A 20,864-nucleotide genomic window follows, 5' to 3' on the forward strand; every position below is an offset into this window, starting at 1 on the left:
TTCACAGAACTTTCCCATCCTATGAAGAACATACAGGAACAGTGCTGGCAGCTTTTCATTCACAACATCAACACAGCTCTCTCATCCATAAAGCATCATGGCATGCGATGATCACATAAACTCGTGTGTAAAGCTTCTGCTGCTGTTGGTGGTGTTTTGCGCGGCTCGCGCCTCTGCTGACAGGACCAAAACACTCGACTTCGATGTCAAACCAGGAGGAGTTGTGCAGACTTTCTCTGCTAAACTTGTGAGTATAAAGCTCCTTAATACTGTAGCAACGTAATATTTATAACACAACACGTCTTCATGAATTGAAACGCAAACGGGTTTTTTTTCCTGAATGATTTGCATAGACTCGATTTAAATGTTTACATAGTCTTTTTCCAGTTCTCATTCGCAGTCATTATTACATTTGAAAGTATATGCCCTACTGAACTAATTATCTGTTAAAATACGCTCATATTAAACTCTTATAGTAATGAATGGATACTGTGTTTGAAAAACCGCGACGCATTGAGAGGAAATCCACCCGTCGTCTTCTCATTGGACTGTTGTGGAGGCGCTGACGTTCAGTGCGCCCCCTAGCGGCTCAAATGTACTTTAAAGGAATAGTTTAGTCAAAAAATAAAAATAATTTCATTATTTAGTCACCCTCACGTCGTTCCAAACCCGTATGACTTTATTTCGTCTGTGAAACCCCAATAATTTTTGAGGAAACTCCGAGTAACGTTAATGGTTTTCCATAAAAGTACCACCCGTGCGCGCTTAAAGTTTTGTGAAGCCAAAGTTTTATGTGAGGGACTGACCAAAATAGTGCTCTGTGTCGTAGCTCTCAAATTAAATCATATACAAACGTAAGTCAGGTGTGAAGAGTTAGTTTTTATAGGTTTTTATTCGTGGCTGGTTTGTCTCGCGCACCTCGCTGTCATTCTTAGTTATATAACGTATATTTTTTATTGTAGTAATAATAACTGCAAGTCTTATGACAGGAACTATGGTTATTTTTGTAAGGGTCAACATGATTTCAAATCATTCTCAGAAGTTCAGTCTGGAAAATTTGCATATTTCGTGGGTGGAAGCTTGCCATTGTCAACCTGCTTATCTATTTACTTTCTTTCTTCTATTTTTTTTTTTTTAGAAAAAGTATAAATGCACCTTCACATATGCGTCTCAAGGAGGAACCAACGAGGTAAGACATTTATAAAGTCGTATGCTTTATTAATATAAATATAGAGTTCTCAAAATATAAAATTTGCACAAACTAAACTTAGGATGTTTATGTCCTTGTACTTTGTACTATTGCACTATTGTATTAGATATTACTGATATTTAGATATCTATTATTAATCATTGCTTCCAATCCAATGTGCTGAGATGTCTGTTATTGTATTTTCATTTTTAGACAATGTTATTGTTGTTGCATCAGACATTTGTCACTCCAACACTAACGACCCGAGAAATTGCAGCAATTTTGCGCTGTTGTAAAATGTCCTGATTTCACAGAAATGCTCTGTTTCGGACTTAAATGTGAACCCTTTGTGCTTTTATTCCCTGTAGCAATGGCAAATGAGCGTTGGACTGAGTGATGATGAACAGATGTTTTCCTGTTCAGTATGGAGGTAATTTTAAAAACATAGGCATTTAAAAAGCTCTGCTCAAAATGCAATGCTAAAAATGTGGTTTACTCGGAACTACAAGCAAATCTAATCTTGGTTTTCTGTGTTTTCAAACGTTGTCGTGAAACTTGAGATGAAAGAGGGGACGATATTGATTTTCTCTCTGTCATTTTCACGATAGGCCCCAAGGAAAGTCCTACTTGTTTTTTACCCAGTTCAAAGCCGAGATAAAAGGAGCCAAGATTGAGTACGCCACCGCATATGTAAGTATCATATTAACTTAAGCTATCCTTCATGACATGACTCCACCTCAATGAGTGAAACATTCAGCAATAGGTAGAAATATATGATTCAATATGAAGAGACATGCTTTTAATGTGTTGACGCATTTCATGGACAAAGACTATTCAGAAGATACTTTTTTATTTGTGTGCTTTGCGCATTAAAAATAATTGGCACAGGTTTTTGAAGAGCATGTTTAAAATTTATCCTCAGTCATGACATTGATATTTGCCGCAGATCAAACCTTAATTCAGATTCCTAACGCTCGTCGCTCTCAGATCAAAAGCAGTCAGCCCTTTTTGTACAGGTGTTGCATATCAAGACTTCGTGAAAAGGTCTTCATCTTCAGATTGCACTGACATTCTCAGTAGCGGGATGACGGTGACGTTCTGGTGGCCTTGTCCCCGGTGTAAATAAGAAAAGTTCAAAAGCATGTTTGAAACAGGCGCTCCATAGGCTCATGTCTCTTTTTGTTTTGTTTTTTTACACAAGATCTCTTTGTTATTCAGCCCACTCCTCTAGGCTTCTCCGTTAATGTCTTGTCACTCATCCTCTGCTTTCTCTTCTTCTCAGTCCCAGACGGCTGTGGGTGGACAGAGGGATGTTGCTTTGAAGGAAGAGGAGTACATTGTGTCAGAATCTGCTGGTGAGTCTGCATATTGCTACTTACAGTAGGGTTCACACAGCCGTGGAAAAACCTGAAAATGAGTGAATTTTAAAATCTGGTTTTCCAAGACTGTAAAAGTCACAGAAATGAATAAAATCATGGCAATTTCAATACTGAATATTAATGTTTCTAATCATGCACATCTTTATTCTGTCTTTTAGTGACCCACAGAGATGGGAAATTCCATTCCGAGCTTTCCAAGCTCACTGTCATTGGTCGAACACGCCACGATGAACTCTGATTGGCCAATCCAAAAGAGGATTGTCCCATCATGCAAGGACATTGGTTATTTGACAGCTATGGACACTCTGCTACTTAACTGTTTACTGTCACATATCAAGCAAAGGAAATCAAGGCACAGGAACTTCCTGTGATAGAAAATACTACAGAGATTTCCTATAGAGGCAGCATTACACCAATGGCCACGAACTGGACTGATCATCTAATGAGGTAGACGAAAAGTCTATTATTGGGCAAAAAGGAAAAAATGTACATGCAGATTTATTCATATTTGTTGAGGTGTTATGAAGGATTCTTCAAATTCAGTTCAGAGCAGTAGATTGATTTCTATTCTTGGCAGCATTTATGGGTTTAGGGCTTCAGCCTGACTTTGAATTCATACCTGCAAATCTGATTATCCAGAGCGCATTTATGCTCATACTGTACTTACTTTCTTAAGCTGGTGTAATGGCACGCTTGTAGAGAATTCCCACAAAATCTTTGGGGTATGCCAGAATCCTTTGATTATTTCTGTGGTGGAGGAAAATACAGAAAAACAGTTACATTTGCAATCGTGCTTTTTTCTGATAGATGATGTACTGGAATTTTTTAATAAATCTGTTATCAGAACATTTTGGTTTCTCACTTTGCAGCTTGCTAATTCTTCACATCAAATGACTTTTTGTATTCATATTAATATGCATAAAGTAAATGTGCAGTATCTGTTTTCAAGGACTATCAGTGCCAACAGAATCTGCAGATGTTTCTGCCATTTCTGATTTGTGTAAAGAACTTTAAATATGGTAAAATGTATTTTAAAAAATCTTCCTATGTGTGCAGATTCTGGTCATATTGTTATATTTGTCCAATGCAGCTCTGTACATCTTCACAGATGTACATATGGGTGTCTGAAACAGTTCTCATTGTCAGCAATTTTGGAAGTGAACCAAAAGCATGACTTTTTTTCATACAGTAGATTCTGTGGCTTTCAAATCTATGCTAGAAAATGCTTTATACGGTCCTACATCTTCAAAGAGCTTGAAATAAGCATTGCAGCACACATGAGGGAGACATAATGCCGTAAAAGTATGCTTAACCTAGTTTCTTTTCAGTACCTGTTGAAAAGTGCTTGCATTTGAATACTAAGCACTGTCGCATTGTGATTTTGGTAAAATATCCTCAGGACGTGTATCTGAGAAGATCATATTTCTAAGGCAAGACTTCAAGCAGTAGACCAGAGTTTGGAAAGCAATAAAAAATAATCCTTTAACAGATGGGGGTTGCTGGGAGATCAGAGGAATTGGAATTGTGATTGCGTCCCACTCCAGATGTCATCTAAGGCTAGAAATAATCTCCCGCTACCTTCGGCTTGCGTACGGTATTTCTAAGCCCCCAGTCACCCATGTCACTCTCTAGATTTATTAGTTCATGATGTTTCTGTCGCATCCTCTTTATAGACCTAAAGCGAAAAAGGCATTACATGGTTCACCTGCGGTCTGAGAGACTTTCCGGACAATAAATTGCTGCTGTACTCTGGGTTATCGGATCTAGCGAAGACCAAACTTACCAGAAAGGTGCCTGTAACACGGTATACCACATATAGTGAGTAATGCTCCGCTTTGTATCCTAAGGCCACGGTCTGCTCAAACAATGGTCGAGAGCAGTCTCCGTTTAAAGGGGTAGGGTGGCGTCTTCTGCCCTTTGTCTTTTGCTTTAGGATTCACTCTTGCCGTTGTGCTGGCATAAGGGTAAGGAGGAGGCTTCTGGCTCCTGCGCCCTGAAGCGGTCCCTGATGTATGTCTTTGAGAGTTCAGCATCTTCTGATTGGGTTCCAGTTTTTGCCCTGCCTCATGCAGCCCTTGATCTCTGATGGGATATGGAGGTGGAGACACAGATGGAGTTGGTGTTTTGAAGGATGGCTTGTCGGAGTGGACTCCTTGAGAGGACGCCGCTTCAGTGTCCATCTTTCCTGACTGTCGTCCTCTGAAAGTGTCCCCTGGTTCCTCTTTGCCCATATCAATGTCAGCCGTCAGCAGGTCTATCTTCTGGACCACCTGAGTTCCAGGGGAAGACAAGGCATTGTTAATGCAAATAGTTCCTAGAAATGTAGAGTACTACACAGTTTCTATTGGGGCACATTTTTAGCTTACGTGATTATGAAACTGCGGCATAAAGCTGAGAGTGGACAGCGGCCCTTTCTTCTAGCCTGTCTGAGGGGACTATAAACCACCGGCCAACATTCCTCCTGATACTGAATACATTTGCTAAATGGAGCGGATCTGACCATTCCTCTCTGCATTAAAGTTTCACTACCCCCTCACAGAAGTAAAATTGCCCAATGTGCAATAAATTCAGGGGTCTATATAAACAGTATTAATTATTAATATGAAGACAAATATGAAAACTCAAAATTCATGGCCCGTGTGTTATCTAAAGTACGACGTTTAGGAGTATCCGGCAGTTGATGGATAGCAAAGAGTTTGGGATTTAATGAAACAGAACATTTAAACATCGCCCTTTGTTGAACTCATTATGAGGAACATCTGCTAACATCCCCAAGTGATAAATAAACCTTTACCTCCTTCATTTCCAGATGTATCTCTTTCAGGCCAGTTAAAACCTCCTCGAGATTCACAACAACTCTTTGGATCTGGTCCCGAATAGCTCTTTCCGACTGCTTAGAGCTGAAAATCCCTCGTCCTGGTCCATTGAGATCCCCTTGGGCGACAGTATTGGGTTTGTTGACATCTTTGGTAGACAGCATAGCTTCGTTCACCAGACTAGGTCCGTTCAAGTCTTGCATTACATGTCCCAGACATCGACGTAAAGTTCCCTGTCCATTAGAAGTGCAAAGTTCCCTATTAAAGGTCGAATTGTGAGTGTCACTTGCATCCATCCAGTTTGATGCATGTTGCTCTGTAAGCAGGGCCCCTCGCACAGAGCCTGATTGTTGCTCCGCCACACAAACAGGCACTCCACAGTTTCCATGACCTCTGAACTGTGTTGGCGCGTCCAGAGCACACTTCCTCAAGAAGGGGTGTGGCTCAGTCTGGTGCCGGTGGACCACAAAGCTGCATTCTCTCAAGCTGTAGTTCACAGAGATGCTGTTATGTTGCAGACCCTTCCCTGACGGCCGGCTCCACTGCACACTGGCATGACAAATCTGGCTAGTTACGTTTTGCGGCGCATGACCCCCCTGAACGGCTAGACATTGCTTGGCAGTGTATCCATTCAGGGGGGAATTCTGCTGCTTTGGTCCACAGGTGTTCGTTACATGGTTCCCATTCCCAAAATAGGCAAGGAGGTCAGCTTGAGGTCTTTGTAGTCCGTTTTGTAGTTGAAGTTGGGTTGGGGTGGTGGGTTGAATGCGTTGCTCCCCGACCCCTTTTGTCTCAGAGAACATTCTGCGGCCTAAGAAGGGGACTCTCGAGAGGATGTGTCCCTTCTTTAAGTGCCCCGGCCTTGTCATTACCAGGAGATGTTTTTCTCATCTGCCCTGCCTTCAAACTTTCTCTTGCATGTTTCTTCACTCTGACCCCCACCTTCCCGTGTCTTGCTTCCTCCCGTTGATGTTATCCCGGTGTGTTTTCTTCCTCTGGACCCTTGCCCTTCTTTCTCTCTCACCTTGCTTCGCTCCCGTCGTCCTCTCGTTGGCGGTCGGCCTCTGTTTTCCACCCTCTCCCTCAAACTCCTTGCATTTCTGTTCCACTGTCTGTTGCTCGCTTCCTGCCTTTGACTCCCTCCCCATCCCTCTCTCTCGCTCACTCGCACTGCGCTGCCTCCCTTTCTGGTTCATTCTTCCTCCCACTCCCTCTCACGGCTTTTCCTCGCTCCCTCTCCCTCTCTCTACTTGCAGGAACTCATCGTACCTCAATCAGTAAAGGGGGACGTGGTGGGGGGTTTAATCCAGTGCTGATGCTGTATCTCCATGTATGTTCCCAGCCTCGGGACTGATCTGATTACTCCTGTTCTGCCTCAGTACGCTACAATTACACCCAGGATTTTACAGCAGGATGCCAGGGGGAGGCAGACTCCCCCTCTAGTGCTTTATGGGGCAGCACAAGCAGGGCTAGTCCCTAAAAAAAAAAAAAACGCATGAGGATGCGACTTTTAAAATTAATAACCTGGCACACTGCAGCATGAAAATACTTCTTCATGTCTTTGGTTTATTTCGGGTTTATCTGGTATGGAGGGGTTCCCAAAAAGAGCACATACTCAAGTTGTAATTATGCAGCATCAACCGTTTTATGAGTTTCTAATGATTTTGCACCAAATATGACATTGAATCCTGTTTAAAAAATGTGATTAACATGAAAGTCACACACTTTTCTTTGTTGTATGGTTACAGTCCAAAGGTGACATTTATATTAACAGTATGCACGATTGAAAGGTCACAAATACAAATTTTACCATTGTTATTCCCAGCTGCTTTTGGTTTTTCAGTTTCAGTTCTTGTCTCATTTCCACATAATCTCACCGATCACTCTGAGAAAGGTCAAAAATTTTCCCCCTGATACAGTCTCTGATTCATATCAACTCAAACCAAAGTACATCCAACACACACACAACATACATTGCAACTGCAGACACTTAGTTTTATTCTGACTAAGTTACAGTATACTTTGTCCTTCTGTATGTTACTTGATAATTAAACTCATGATTTTGATGTTTCTTAATTTGCAGCTTCAAGTATACACTGTAAACTGATTTTTAAAGTAATATATTGCTAAATAAACAACTGTATGCTTCATTGATGTCTCATGACCTCATCGCATTGTATGAAGTAAGAGCTGTCCAATTAGTGTCTTGTAAATAAATACAGCTAATTTAAGTGCAATCTTGATCAAATGATGATTAAAAATAAACATGTTTGAATTTTGGCTGTAATTACTTTTACAGTTCATTCATCATACTGGGAAGGGGAAAGTCAAGTTGAGGGCATTGCATTATGGGATACAGTATGGCACACAATGCATTTTGAAAACAGCTTTTTCTATTCCATTTGGTGACGCTAATAGTGCAGAAATTTCATCTTTAAGAAGAGTAAATTAGAAATAGAAGCAATAAAAATATTTGTGTATAGCAGCCAACAGAAACATGACTCTAAAAGTCACTGTTTAATGTTATTGATAAAGCAGCCACAGAGATGTTATCATCCACGTAGCACCTAACGGTCCCAGAGTGCTGGTCAGAGGGCCTTTTGTTTGACACCAAACACATCACGGCAGCGGCAAACACTGTGCTTTGAGACGTCACTCTCACGCTGAGTGCGAGCCATAAATAGCAGAATAACGCAGCAGTTCATTTGAAATTCAGTTTGGACGGGTAAGTGCTGATACCTGTCAAGTCTGACGACACTATATAACATAAATAGCCTGCAGATGCTATTCAACAGCTGTGGTGTTTAAACTCAGACATTTACACTGTGCAGCACCAACGCTATGCCCGTTTTCATTTTTGGTGCTCAATTTTGATTATAAAAAGCAGTGGGTTTTACAAGCCTCTTCTAGCTGATTGTAATATCTGATTCTCATCTTTGTCTTGTGGTCAGATGTTCATTTCTACACCTCTGGTGGCTGTTACCAAGACAACTGACGGGCAGAAGAGAAGGCAGCCATGCGTTTTGCAGGTTAGGTGTGAAAGGACATTGCGGTGATCGGGGTCGAGCATGATGTCATTGCCAGCTATTAATAGCTCAGGAATTCCACTTCTAGTCAGGATAAACAAGGTGATATGATGTAATTTAATGTCGCTGAATGTATAACCTTGAGAGGCGTACGGAATATCAATGATTTCTTTAAATAGGCTATGTATTTATTAAATAAATAATTGCTTTACATGTACGTTTCCTTTTAACTGAAAACAAACACAGCAGGTTTCAGACCCCAGAGGACATTCTAGAGGAGAGAAAAGCAAAGAAGAAAAAAAAATAAAAGAATTTGCCAGGTTGAAGAACTTAAGTCCCTGGTAACTGTCACGTCTCAGGTATCAGCCGGAGGGGGATTGAGCATCAGCATAGAATAAAGAAGCCGTGTCAGAACGGCACATCGAAACAGCCGTGAGAAGAATAGCAAATGAAACCAGTGTGTCATCACACATTTTTAGACTTTTTATATTGTCTCGCACTCGACAGGCCTGTGAAAATCCCTGCTATTGGTTTCAAGCTCAGGACTACCCCAGGGAGAATTAGGATTACCTTTTTATACCGATACCACACTGTAAACATTGATGTGTTATACCAATACAACACTATAGACATTGATATATATATATATATATATACAGTGCTGCTTGAAAGTTTGTGTCCCCCTTGGAGAATCTGTGAAAATATGAATAATTTTAACAAAATAAGAGGGGTTCATACAAAATTCATGTTATTTTCATTTAGTACTGTCCTGAATAAGATATTTTACATAAAAGATGTTTACATATAGTCCACAAGACAAAAAAAAAAAAAAAAGATTCTTGTTACCTGGATGATCTTTGTTTTGTTTTTTGTGATGGTTGTTCATGAGTCCCTTGTTTGCTTTGAGCAGTTAAACTGCCCTCTGTTCTTCAGAAAAATCCTCCAGATTCTTCAGTTTTCCAGCATCTTTTGCATATTTGGATCCTTTCCAACAATGACTGTATGATTTTGAGATCCGTCTTTTCACTCAAACATAACTATTAAAACTATTTGAAAGGGTTCAAACATTCACTGATGCTCCAGAAGGAAACAAGATGGCATTAAGCCGGGGGTGAAAACTTTTTGAATTTGAAGAACTAGTACTAAATGGGGGGAAAAAATTTGGACATCTTCATATTGTTCAAGTTTTCAACTTGGCTCTTAATGCATCGTGTTTCCTTCTGGAGCATCAGTGAATTGTTGAACCTTTTTTAATAGTTGTGTTTGAGTCCCTCAGTTGTCCTCAGTGTGAAAAGATGGATCTCAAAATCATTCAGTCACTGCTGTAAAGGGTTCAAATATGCAAAAGATGCTGGAAAACTGAAGAATTTTCTGTACCTGAAGGATATTTCTGAAGAACATTGGGAAGTTTAACTGCTCAGGACAAACAAGGAAAAGATCCATGAACAGCCATCACAAAACATAAAACAGTCGTGGATCATCCAGGTAACCACACACAGTATTAAGAATCAAGGGTGTGTAAACTTTTGATCAGGGTCATTTTAATAAATTCAGCTATTTTTTTGTCTTGTGGACTATATGTAAACATCTTTTATGTAAAATATCTTATTTAAGACAGTACTAAATAAAAATCAACATACATTTTGTATGATCCATTTTGTTAAAATTCACATTTTCACTGATTCTGCAAGGAGTTCACAAACTTTCAAGCAACACGTGTGTATAATATATATATATATATATACACACACAGTGGTAAGAAAAATTATGTGAACCACTTGCAGAATCTGTGAAAATGTGCAAAATTTTAACAAAATAAGAGAGATCATACAAAATGCATGTTATTTTTTATTTAGTACTGTCCTGAGTAAGATATTTTACATAAAAGATGTTTACATATAATCCATAAAACAAAAAAATAGCTAAATTTATTAAAATGACCCAGTTCAAAAGTTTGTGAACCATTGATTCTTAATACTGTGTGTGGTTACCTGGATGATCTACGACTGATTGTTAATTATTAACATTTTCACAGATTCTGCAAGTGGTTCACATACTTTTTCTTGCCACTGTGTACATGTGTGTGTATATATATATATATATATATATATATATATATATATATATAGATATGTGTGAATGAGAGAGGAAAAAAAAAAACTATCAATCGGTTAGGGAATTTTAGTGAAAATGAAATAAAAAAACTACATGTTCCTGGTCTAACTGTGAAAGATTCATCAGTGCATATCCCAAAAATAAAAAAAAAATAAAATATATTAGTCTTTGTAATCTTTAATCTAAATGCTTCTGAAATGACTGTCCTTTTTGGCTTACATCACTAAAACACTCATCCAACCACCTGTCATACAGAGCAGATCCATTCTGTATGGAACGCCTGCTTTCCACAATCCAATCAATAATAAAAAAAAAACCCTACATTTTCCCCCCCCCTCGTAGAATATTATTTCACCAGTAATACGTCACACGGGGTTGGATTATGTTAATGCTTGCTAAATACGCATTCTGCAATCTTGCTGCTCAGTCCATGTAAGAGGAACAAAAAAGTTCAGATTTGGTTTTCTGGAAGAAAACAATCTTGCATGCCGGAAAAAGATTATCATTCTGTAATCCAGGGCAAACATACTAATACTACTTGCACTGTTTTCTTTTCCTGGACTGTTGTGCAGTACTCTTCATTAAAGAAACAACACATGCCTCTTAAAAATGACATTTATATATATATGTACACAAACACGCACACACAAATACTGTATTTATATACATAGTTTCTAGAAAACAAAGAAAACAATGTACATGAACATTACTTGTTTGTGACTAACGAAAATAACCTTTAAAATTGTACTCTAAAAACATGTTGTAAATGTGAATGACAGTCTTGTAATGCTCAGGTGACATCTGCAAAACAAAAAACAAGGTATTCGGTCCTTAATCGGTTTAAATTGGCCAAAACGCCACGACTAAGACGCACTCAAGACTGAACCCTGAGAGGTTTGAGGATAATCAGGAGGTACGGCTTTGACTGCTGCCAAAGTCTGAGGAGTTGCTCGCAAGTTTCACTTTTTTCCCTTGAAATATTTGATACTTTATTTGTAAGCTCGAGCTTCGCTTAAAAATCTAGACACAAGACGACAAATTCAAACAACCCTCGGTTATTGATTTACAAAAGGAAATAATAAAAATAAGTGCATAGATAAAGAAACTGAGGCCAAGAGCGCACATTAAACTGTTCAATAAGAGCCTTTAAGAATCCCAAAACAATCCAAACTTTGTGATTATTTTGAGTTTACACCATTTTGTAAAAAGACTGGAATATTCTAGGTTATAATCAAGAACATGTACAAACATAAAAATGTGGGCAGATTTGCACTTACAATGGCAGTCTATGGGACAAGTACACAGTAGCCGCAAAGACTTCTATTAAGTGCACTGCATTTCTTTTACAGTTTTGTTGTGGTAACCAACGTTCCACAAGGGATGTTGAAAGAGCTTAACTTTACCCAGTATAATACCCAAAGTATTCCATTGATCTCTGTCAAAACTGCTGGAGCTAAAACACAATGACAGCAGAAATGGGACATTGAATTCTGTGTTCATATATTTTAAAGACAATCAAAAGTGAAGTATAAGGGAAAATAACGGCTCAGGCATGTATTTATACATATAAAACCTTCATTAAAACAGCAAATAAACATGCTGAAATGTAGTACAGTGACATTCTAGCACATTTCTTCGTTCCTCGGCAAGAAACTGCATCATGGTAAAGACCTCCCATCAGCAGGGGGCGGTATGGAGTGAAAAACAAACATAAGATGAACGTAAACCACATATGACCAAGTTTGGAAGTCACAGGGGTGATCGTTTACAAATAGCTCAGTATCAACCTCAAAATGACATCAGATAAGTCCAAAAAAAACAAAAAAAAAAACAGTCTTTTTGAGTTAGCGTTTCTATCTATTTACTGGAAGCGAGAGTTTGATGCTGCAGGCTCATTTCCTAAAATTAGAGATAAAACGTTTCATACACCTCCCCCAGTGTGTTTTGTGTTTGCAGTGCTTGAAATGAATGTTTCCTCTCGGCATCAAAAGGTTTGAAAATGGTCCTTCATTTCCTCTGATAGTGAATCTGAGTTCTTAAATTACCTTCAGACAAACAGGAGTGAGATTTGCATTGGGTCGCTTTGAGTTTGCGCTGTAAACCACCTCGTGAGTCGTGTCTAAAAAGACAGGAGCCAAGGAGAACAACGTTATGTTCTACATTCATTTAGCGTCCAATGCACAAATAAGGCACGAGATCTTCTGAGCTTAAGCTCCACTTGAAGAAAATGTTCAAATCATTTCCATAAAGACAACAGGTAGTCATCAAAGATTGCCGTCATCCAACATCTTGTTGACTCCTTCACAGATCTTCTGCAAATGGCCGCGGTACACTTCCGAAGGTCCGTACAGCGTCGCGAGGAAGTCACAGTCGGAGAAGTGATTGAAGACGTGGTTGATACGGCCGTGAGATTTGGCCGTCAGGTGCCGGTTGATGGCCTGATGCAGCAGTTCGCGGCAGTCGTTGAGTAAGTTGCTCATGACGCGGCGGTCGAAGGTGAAGTCGATCTGGTAGAAGCTAACGGCCGTCATCGCGAGCGTGTGCACCTTCTTTCGGAAGCGCTCGATCAGCGCGAGCTCCTCGTTGTTGAACTGGCCGTTGCGGTAGAGGACGCCCAACTTGACCACCATCTTAATTAGGTTCTTGATGATCTTCTGAGCCTCCTTGCGGTTGCGCGTGTACTCTTTGGTCACCCGGTAAAGCTCGTCCAGTACCTCACTGCTAGTGTCATCTATGAAGAGGTTGGCCACCGTCTTGGTCGCCATCTTGCTCATGAGCTTCTTCTGGGCCTGCAGGGCCAGGTTCTTGGTGCTGAACGAGTCCATGATGTCTACGGATGAGACACAAACAAAGAGGCATTCAAAATAAGATTTCCAAACAAGAAAAATTTAAAACGGAGCCGCGGTTTAGCATTCTTCCAAACAACAGTCATGCATCCAAATTGGGACAACAGATGTTTATCTTGAGTGTCTCGCCTGGAAGTGTATATGGAACAACTCCCACGTTGAAGTCAAAACATGCTAAATGTTGACTCTTGAAATCAAATAACACAATCTAATAGGTGGAACACAAACCATGCTTGTATATGAAACATTAATCATTCATGCTACATGAAGGTTTCGCTTTGGGACATTGAGGAAACAAATCTTACCGACTTTTCTCATCAAAAAGGCGAGACATAAAAAGGTCTCTTTGTGCACATTTCCTGCAAACGTATATGTATGTGGTGGTCATTCACAAATTTTGTCTGCAACTAAACAATCCGAATACAGCATCCGTGCATTTCCGTTCTCACACAGCGAACACTACACTTTAGAGGCTTTAACATAATAATGGACTTCCTAAGTCTCGCACAGGCCTGACAGGACAATTTCCCCTTCTTGAAATGACCGTTCCCTGGGGACCTGCTGCACACAACAGAATGTCTTCAACTCTGAGTCACTGCGATGAATTGTTGCTAATTAAAACACAAAGTCATCAGGAAGTGATACCGTGAGTGGTCAGACACCGACGGCTTCCCTAGAACATTGTCTTTTTGCACACATGCCATTTGCATTTCTTTGAAAAGGCACGTTTGATGTGACTCGAGTCGATTCCCTGGGAAAACCTTCACAAGAGGATATCCCTGGTTAGCGGGACTTCTAACGCTGGTTGTTTTGAGAGGATTACACATCGGCTGCTGAGCCTCGTATTAATGTCTGTCAAGATCAAAGGTAAATTGTTTGAGAAAGAGACAAGGTGAGATTGTGATAATCTGACAGATTCCCACCAGTCAATTATAAAATCATTATGCATGTTTACAACCAAATCTACACGCATTTGGGCACTAAATTCTTCACACCTCCATCTAAACACCCTGACAACCAATAAACAACCTACAGCCACATTTATATGACCCAAAACTGTCCTATAAGGTCAGTATAAAGTGACCAACAGGTATATATTGTGTCTGAGCTGCTAGTGTAAATAATTGAAGCATTATTAGAAACAGATCTAGATTCATTAGGGCACTAATAACTTTCATTCTTCAAACCTCCATCTAAACACCCTTACAGCAAATAAACAACCTACAGCCACATTGATAAGGCTTAAAAAACTACCATATAAGGCCGGTAAAATGTGTCCAACAGGTATATGTTAGGTTTGAGCCATTGCTGTAAATATTTGAAGCATTATTAGAACCAGATTTAGATGCATTTGGGCCCCAATAACTGCTGTCAAAATACTCCCACAAAACAGATGACACTAAAACCTCTCAAAATAAATCTGGTCTTGGAAGAAAATCGATGTATTTCTTGGTTGATGCAAATATACAAGCACATCTACGTTCTTCTGTTTTGCAGTGCTATCTGCAGCAGAACAAAATAGCTGAACGTTGGCCAAGCAACAATGGGCAGTAACCAGCTTCACAACATTATCATTAGTGGCGAGTTTTACAAGGGTGGAAACAAAGCAAAACACAAAGCTCAGTGTAACAAGCGAGACTAGTGTGAAACGTACAACTTCGGACCACAGATATCCCAGCAACGCTCATGGTGTTTGATTCACCAGTGGACAAAGACGCTGTAACAAGAGGCTGAGGTTTTCAGTTGCTTAGCATCAACCAGAAGCCCAACACTCACCTTCCTGGAGGTATAAGGTTACGTTCTCCATGATTGGGGAGTGGGAAAGCGAGAGATTGTGGAGGACCATGGAGAACATTGGTGATCACTGAGCCATGCCTGTCTGTGTGATCTGATTGTTTCAGGTGTGTAAGTGTGTGAGTGATTTCACCTGTAGGGTTGGCTGTTATCTTTCACCCTGCTGGTAGATGCTGGAACTACACCTAACAGATTGCCTTCTCTGAGTATACTAGACCCTCTTGACGCCCAATGACCCTCCTCAGCAATTATGCCTTAAGGAAACGAGAAACAAGCTTCCTGCAGCTGGAAAGGCCAACAAAAGGGCCACTGTCCAAACTCAAGCTAGCTCTGTTTTCAGGTATGGACTGAGACAACACAACCACAGCATGAAACAGTAATAGCAGCATGTCTTTCATGTGATTTTGCATTCTGTCTCAATGTTCGTCTGCTCTGCAGGGTTCATAGGCTATAGTCAAAATGATACGAAAAATGCACTCTTTTTTTTTTTCTGGCCACACAGATCTAGAGAAGCCTGCGGTGGCATGAATTATTCAGCGGTTCCACAAAATAGTTCCACACTTTAATAATGCATGAACCAATTTAGGAATAAGGGTTTGGGTCGACTAAATGTGTTTTTGTGCAAAGGTTATCAAAGCTTAAAATGTTCATTATGAGTCTCTCTGACGGAATTAGTGATCATTAGTTATGAGATGCCGGAAAGATGAGCAAATGTCTGTTTTTTTTTGTGATTTTTGATCATATGTTGAGTGCAATCTCTTTTGCTGTCATTACATTTTTTTAATTTAATAGCAACATAATATTTAACTAGTTTCCACCACAGAGTAAAAAAATAAATAATAAAAAGGTAATTGTGACTTTATTTCTTGGACTGGCAACTTTTCGCTATTACAACTTTGTTCCTCATAACTGCAACTCATAATGTGACTGTATTTCTTATTTTAAACTTTACTTCAAAATTACTCTTAGGTCATAGCATTGGCTTGTACCCTTTACAAAACCATATCGGTCAACCACTAGTAAAGTTAAACTGCCTAAGATGGATGAGGGGTTTTCCTAAATCCACTGTCTCCAGACACATACAAAATGCCTAGTCAGCATCACTGTGCCTTCATGAACTAAAACTGCATATATTGACCTGACTCTCAATTCAAGATGTCAACAAAGTCTCAAAGTTTTAGGGGGTAAAGGCTTTAGGTCTATAAAATATAATAAAAGCCATTTATAAAAGCTACGAAACATAACGAAGGTTCATCCCAGACAACTGAAAGTATGCCGACGGTTAATGTTTCCTAGGTTACAAGCAAAGCCTCCATGTAAGTGAACTTTGCAGTCCAGGGAATAAGGTCATATCCTCCTGTCTCTGTCAATAAGTTACCGGCCTGTTACTCTTATAGAGTTTCCATTTTATTGACCTTCATATCAAATATTTATTACACTAGTGTGCTTCCTTTGCATGCATAGAAATGTAAAACGTAGCCTACATTTCATTGTGTCAGTTGCTGTCAAATTAGATATTAGCGTCTACATACTATTAATAAATCTCATGTTGGTTTGTTATTTTGCAGTGTGATGGTCTATGCACGCAACTGATGCATGATTTCTATTCTTATTCCCAAAAAACAGAAGTACACTGTGAAGAATAACTTTATGCAATGTCATTACTGAATAAAGAACATTTAAAATAACCTCAATCAAGCACATGTTCTATGCAGAATTATTGATTTTTATATAGACACAGAAGGAAAAATAACACTTTCATGTGTTTAAGAATGTGCGACATGCAGAACGTCTGTTATTGAAGGCAGTTAGAAACTCACTCACCTCTCGCCTATTTCAACCGGATACTGGGCGTCTAAAGTATATCTTTCGTTCTTCAAACCTCCATCTAAACACACCAACAGCCAGTAAACAACCTACACAAGACTTAAAACTATCTTATAAGGCCGGTAAAATGTGTCCGACAGGTATGTGTTGGGTCTGAGCCGCTGGTGTGAATAATTGAAGCGTTTTCTTCTCTCTCTTTTCGCGTTTGGTTACCAGAGTTTGTAACCTGACTCCACCTTTTCGAAAAGTTTCAAACTTGAGGGTCCTAGGCGCTCGGTGAGTGACGTTCTAATGGACCAATCACAAACGGGGTTGGCTCCCCAACGGGCCAATCAGAGAGAAGAGAGGCCCGTGCGTCCAGCCTTCCATATGGTTTCCCGTCATTATCCTGAGAAAATCCAAGGCTGAAAATTTCCCAGAGGAAATAATGTTGAACAATGAAGGGGAACTCTCGTAACTAGTGATTTTTCTTCTGTAAACAAAATGGTTGTGTCGACCTTATAGACGTTTAACTGGATTGTTTACGTAAGGAATACCTAGAATTTCATCGCTAATATACCTGAGAAGTTTATTATTTACATGTTTTTGTAAGTTAACTTTACGTTAAGTAATAAATAGAAAGGTGCAAGACAGATTTGAATAGTCATTCCTCACCGGATATCTTTGACCTGTTTTTCCGTTTATAAATGGAACACATTCAAAACATCCGGTGGCTGTAAATAAACACTAGAAAGTCTTAAACCATATAACATCCTCTTCAGTGATAAACAGCCCTAACACCTGCGACCACAGATGGAAAAATCTAGTACGATAATAATACATAGGAATAATGTTTCTTCTAAATTTAATAATATTTTCTTTCATTTTCCACTTAATGCATTACATGTATCAACATTTTTTTAAATAATGATTTTATTACTATTACGCATTATGGGTTACACAGCCCGATGGCGCCGCCCAGCGCTACAACGTTGTATTGCAGCAACACGGACAAACTCTTTAAAATATCAGCAATTTTCTTCATATACTTTTTTTTTTTTTTTTTTCAATGTGATCAATTTAATTTATGTATATGAAAAATTGCATACAAATTTATATACATATTTATAATATAAAAACATATACTATGCGTCTCTGACGCTCTTCTTCTAATTCATAATTTGACTTTAGAGCTCGATAGAATTGTAATTTACTTTACTTAGTTTCCCAATGTTCCAGATATGTATTTTTAGATTGTTTGATAATTTGGTTTGATGTTTGGATGAGAAGCAGTGCTGTCTGAGACTGGTTAGTGTTAGTAGAGTTAGTCAGGTTAGTCTCAGAACCAGCTGACTGAGGGGACTTTTTTCGGGGTTCAGTTCTTGGGTTTGTAATGCTTTAAAATGTAGTGATTCTGTGGGACTTGATTTTAGATGCATCCAGAATTTGAGGGATCTTTTTTGCATGTTTTTTTTTTTTTGTCTTGTAGAGTGAGTCCAGGGGCTGTTTCAACTGCACCGCTAATTTATTAATGTAAATGTTGGTCTCAGGCTACAGCCCTGTGCACTCCTGTCTTCTGGGTGAAGAATTCTGTATGTTTATTGCCAATTCGTATTGCACATTTGTTGTTCGAATACATTGATATGTCATAAACTTTACCCCATACACCACTTTGTAAAAGTATATAAACGTCTCATTGCCTGCTAACAATAAAGAAAATCTTTGAATTTTCTTCCCTTTTCTGAGGCACGTCTTGAGCAGAAAGTCAACACTTGGTCTACTGACTCATAATAATTATGGTACTGTCACTTTAAACAAGTTCCTGCGCGCTCTCTCTCTCTCTCTGTAATCTGAAGATAACGGGCCGCTGCTTGATCTGAGTCATTTTGGCGATTCGGTTTGTTCGAACAATTTGTTGTTTAAAACAATTTAGAAGTTTAACTTGCGTAATGAAATAAAGATTTTGTTAAATGAAACTATTTTATCTCCATCATTGATATACATTAGTGTTTCTTATTGTAAATGTAGGCTACTTGCGTTGTCCAGTTTGATTCTCTGAGTTGCTAATTGTGTTTGTTCCAAATGGTACCATTTCGAAACTGTTGTCATGTATTGCGATACGTATTCTATTTTTGTTTCCAACATTCGTAGATTGTATAGTTTTTTTTTTACAGAAATTTCGCCATGGCTACAGTCGAGTGATTCATAGCCGCTTTGCGAATCGACTCCATAGAATCGTTCAAAAGAACCGGCTGAACATGAACACAAGGACATGATCATTTGCTTTTTTGTGCACTAACCTCAACTTCTTCACAGCGCGCCGCGAATGTCGCTTCTCACAGGAGACAGATTTTAGGTACATTTGGGTTATTTTTTTGTCTTTGTGTGTTTTTCCTATTGTGCGTTTTTGAATCATATGTATCACATGCTGAGCGGTTTAGTGCGCAGGTTCATTTGAGTCTAGTCTTTTTTATTTCTACCTGTTTTCTGTATTCGACCCACATATGGACATACTGAAGGATTATTTCTGCTTTAAACCTCTCGACATTAGATGAAGAAGCCAAGAGGAGATGTTACTGAATAACAGAAAGGAGAGGACGCGCTATTTTGGCACATGAAGAATTTTGCATATGGACACACATCAATCGCGAGGAATATAAAGAGGCAAATAGAAAATGGTTATTGTTTTTATTAAGCCTTTAACTAATCATTTCGTAATTGCCCAGAGAATGCTTAAATTGTAAGCCATCTGCTTAAATTTATAATAAATGAACTGTAGTAGGCAATGCAGGCATGCTGATTAATATACTGTGCAATAGATTTTGCAACCATAAAGAAAGGGAAGTGTTAATATCAATATATTATACACAGAGAGGATTTCAGCTTATATTTAAGCAGATGATGGTGGCAAACTAATCCATTGACACCCCAATGGCTGAAATTGGCATGTATGCATTATAGAATATAAAATAATCTCTTTTTTTCTTGGCATTAGGGGTTAAAGTTGGAATCGGTTTGTTTGGCATAATTTGTTAATTGGTATTAGTAGTTTATAAGCCCTAATTTAGAAGACAAGAAAAGACAGACAGGGCACTTCAGAGGCCATAATCAGCTTAAGGTTTACAGCAGCTATAGCTGGTGGCACTTTTGCATTGTGCATCTCCATTGCTTTCCAGCCCCTAAGTGGCTTGTTATTATAGCAATTATTATAGTATTTCTAGCATAATGGACACCAATCACATGGATGATGGTTCCTCCAGCGATGGCACGGAGATGGAGATCATGCCTGGCTATATAGAGCTCATCACCAGAGCATATTCAGTCATTTTCAGTGCCTTTAGAGACTGTAAAGACTGCGGACTGGAACTGTCCAGTAAAACCTTGCTGGATCATGCCTACATAACCTGGATGGAGATCTTCATGTTCTTCATGTGCGCGGTCATGTGGACGAAGGTGCGCAGGGGGCTGGCCGTGTACATCTTTGAGGTAAATATACTGCAGAAGCCACAGTTGATGCAAATACAACTAGTTGCAGGCTGATATCAACTAGGCTGATTATTTATATTGTATAAAATAGGTGTTCATTTTTTTTTAAACAATTCATATTTCAGTATCGGTCACTGAAAAACTTTTAAGTTCAGTGGAGTAGCCTGAAAACATTTTAACATTAAACACTAGGTTTTGAAAGCATGACATTGGCGCCCTCAATGAATATCTGAAGTTGTTTCAAAACCCTGGACGTTGCATCACCATTTGTATATTAAAGGTCATTTGAGCATCTAGATGTGGGAAAGTGTCTTTCTGAGGATAGTGATGTTTACGAAATCAAGCATCACTAGTACTGCTACCCGTGAGCTGCTCACAAGCAAACACCGCTCATTTCCTCAGAAAAT

The 20,864-nt window shown here is 39.2% G+C and overlaps 3 protein-coding genes across 12 annotated transcripts in view; 2 read left to right on the plus strand and 1 right to left on the minus strand.

Moving 5' to 3' along the window:
• Positions 1-3,416, plus strand: mydgf (myeloid-derived growth factor). Its single transcript, XM_051908590.1, has 6 exons — positions 1-247; positions 1,139-1,189; positions 1,558-1,619; positions 1,798-1,879; positions 2,472-2,544; positions 2,727-3,416. The coding sequence occupies exons 1-6, from the start codon at positions 98-100 to the stop codon at positions 2,804-2,806; spliced, it is 498 nt and encodes a 165-aa protein (XP_051764550.1). The 5' UTR covers positions 1-97; the 3' UTR covers positions 2,807-3,416.
• On the minus strand, positions 2,021-17,664 carry tnfaip8l1 (tumor necrosis factor, alpha-induced protein 8-like 1). Of its 8 annotated transcripts, XR_007932126.1 has the most exons (4): positions 5,363-9,186; positions 4,352-4,838; positions 3,236-3,315; positions 2,021-2,596 (listed from the first exon to the last, which is right to left on the minus strand). XR_007932126.1 is itself a non-coding variant. In XM_051908572.1 (2 exons), the coding sequence occupies exon 2, from the start codon at positions 13,348-13,350 to the stop codon at positions 12,790-12,792; it is 561 nt and encodes a 186-aa protein (XP_051764532.1). In that variant the 5' UTR covers positions 13,351-13,355; positions 16,990-17,242; the 3' UTR covers positions 11,127-12,789. The 8 variants fall into 8 exon arrangements, 3 of the variants coding, with proteins under 3 accessions (XP_051764532.1, XP_051764530.1, XP_051764531.1); XR_007932129.1 differs by lacking the exons at positions 4,352-4,838; positions 5,363-9,186 and adding an exon at positions 16,990-17,651; XR_007932130.1 differs by lacking the exons at positions 4,352-4,838; positions 5,363-9,186 and adding an exon at positions 3,900-4,345.
• cers1 (ceramide synthase 1) overlaps positions 15,358-20,864 on the plus strand; it is a 15,132-nt gene continuing 9,625 nt past the window's right edge. Inside the window, exon 1 of one of the 3 annotated variants that reach the window (XM_051908582.1) lies at positions 15,358-15,505. Coding sequence is in view for 1 of the 3 variants with exons in the window: in XM_051908581.1 (XP_051764541.1) it covers positions 20,197-20,457 (261 nt within the window). In the remaining 2 variants the exon portion in view is untranslated. Of the gene's footprint in view, positions 15,506-19,210; positions 20,458-20,864 lie in introns of those variants that run through there. The other 2 variants (XM_051908581.1, XM_051908583.1) reach the window with 2 other exon arrangements.

Source organism: Ctenopharyngodon idella, chromosome 10 (assembly GCF_019924925.1).
Source record: "Ctenopharyngodon idella isolate HZGC_01 chromosome 10, HZGC01, whole genome shotgun sequence".
Lineage (NCBI taxonomy): Eukaryota > Metazoa > Chordata > Actinopteri > Cypriniformes > Xenocyprididae > Ctenopharyngodon > Ctenopharyngodon idella.

Bases quoted from the DNA above. Each gene is read 5' to 3' on its own strand.
- mydgf (XM_051908590.1), top strand. From the start codon at position 98: ATGGCATGCGATGATCACATAAACTCGTGTGTAAAGCTTCTGCTGCTG. The intron at 248-1,138 runs GTGAGTATAAAG...TTTTTTTTTTAG, and splicing joins AGACTTTCTCTGCTAAACTT to AAAAAGTATAAATGCACCTT. The intron at 2,545-2,726 runs GTGAGTCTGCAT...TCTGTCTTTTAG, and splicing joins CATTGTGTCAGAATCTGCTG to TGACCCACAGAGATGGGAAA.
- tnfaip8l1 (XM_051908570.1), bottom strand. From the start codon at position 15,226: ATGTTCTCCATGGTCCTCCACAATCTCTCGCTTTCCCACTCCCCAATC. The intron at 13,356-15,147 runs GTGAGTGTTGGG...TCTCATCCGTAG, and splicing joins AACCTTATACCTCCAGGAAG to ACATCATGGACTCGTTCAGC.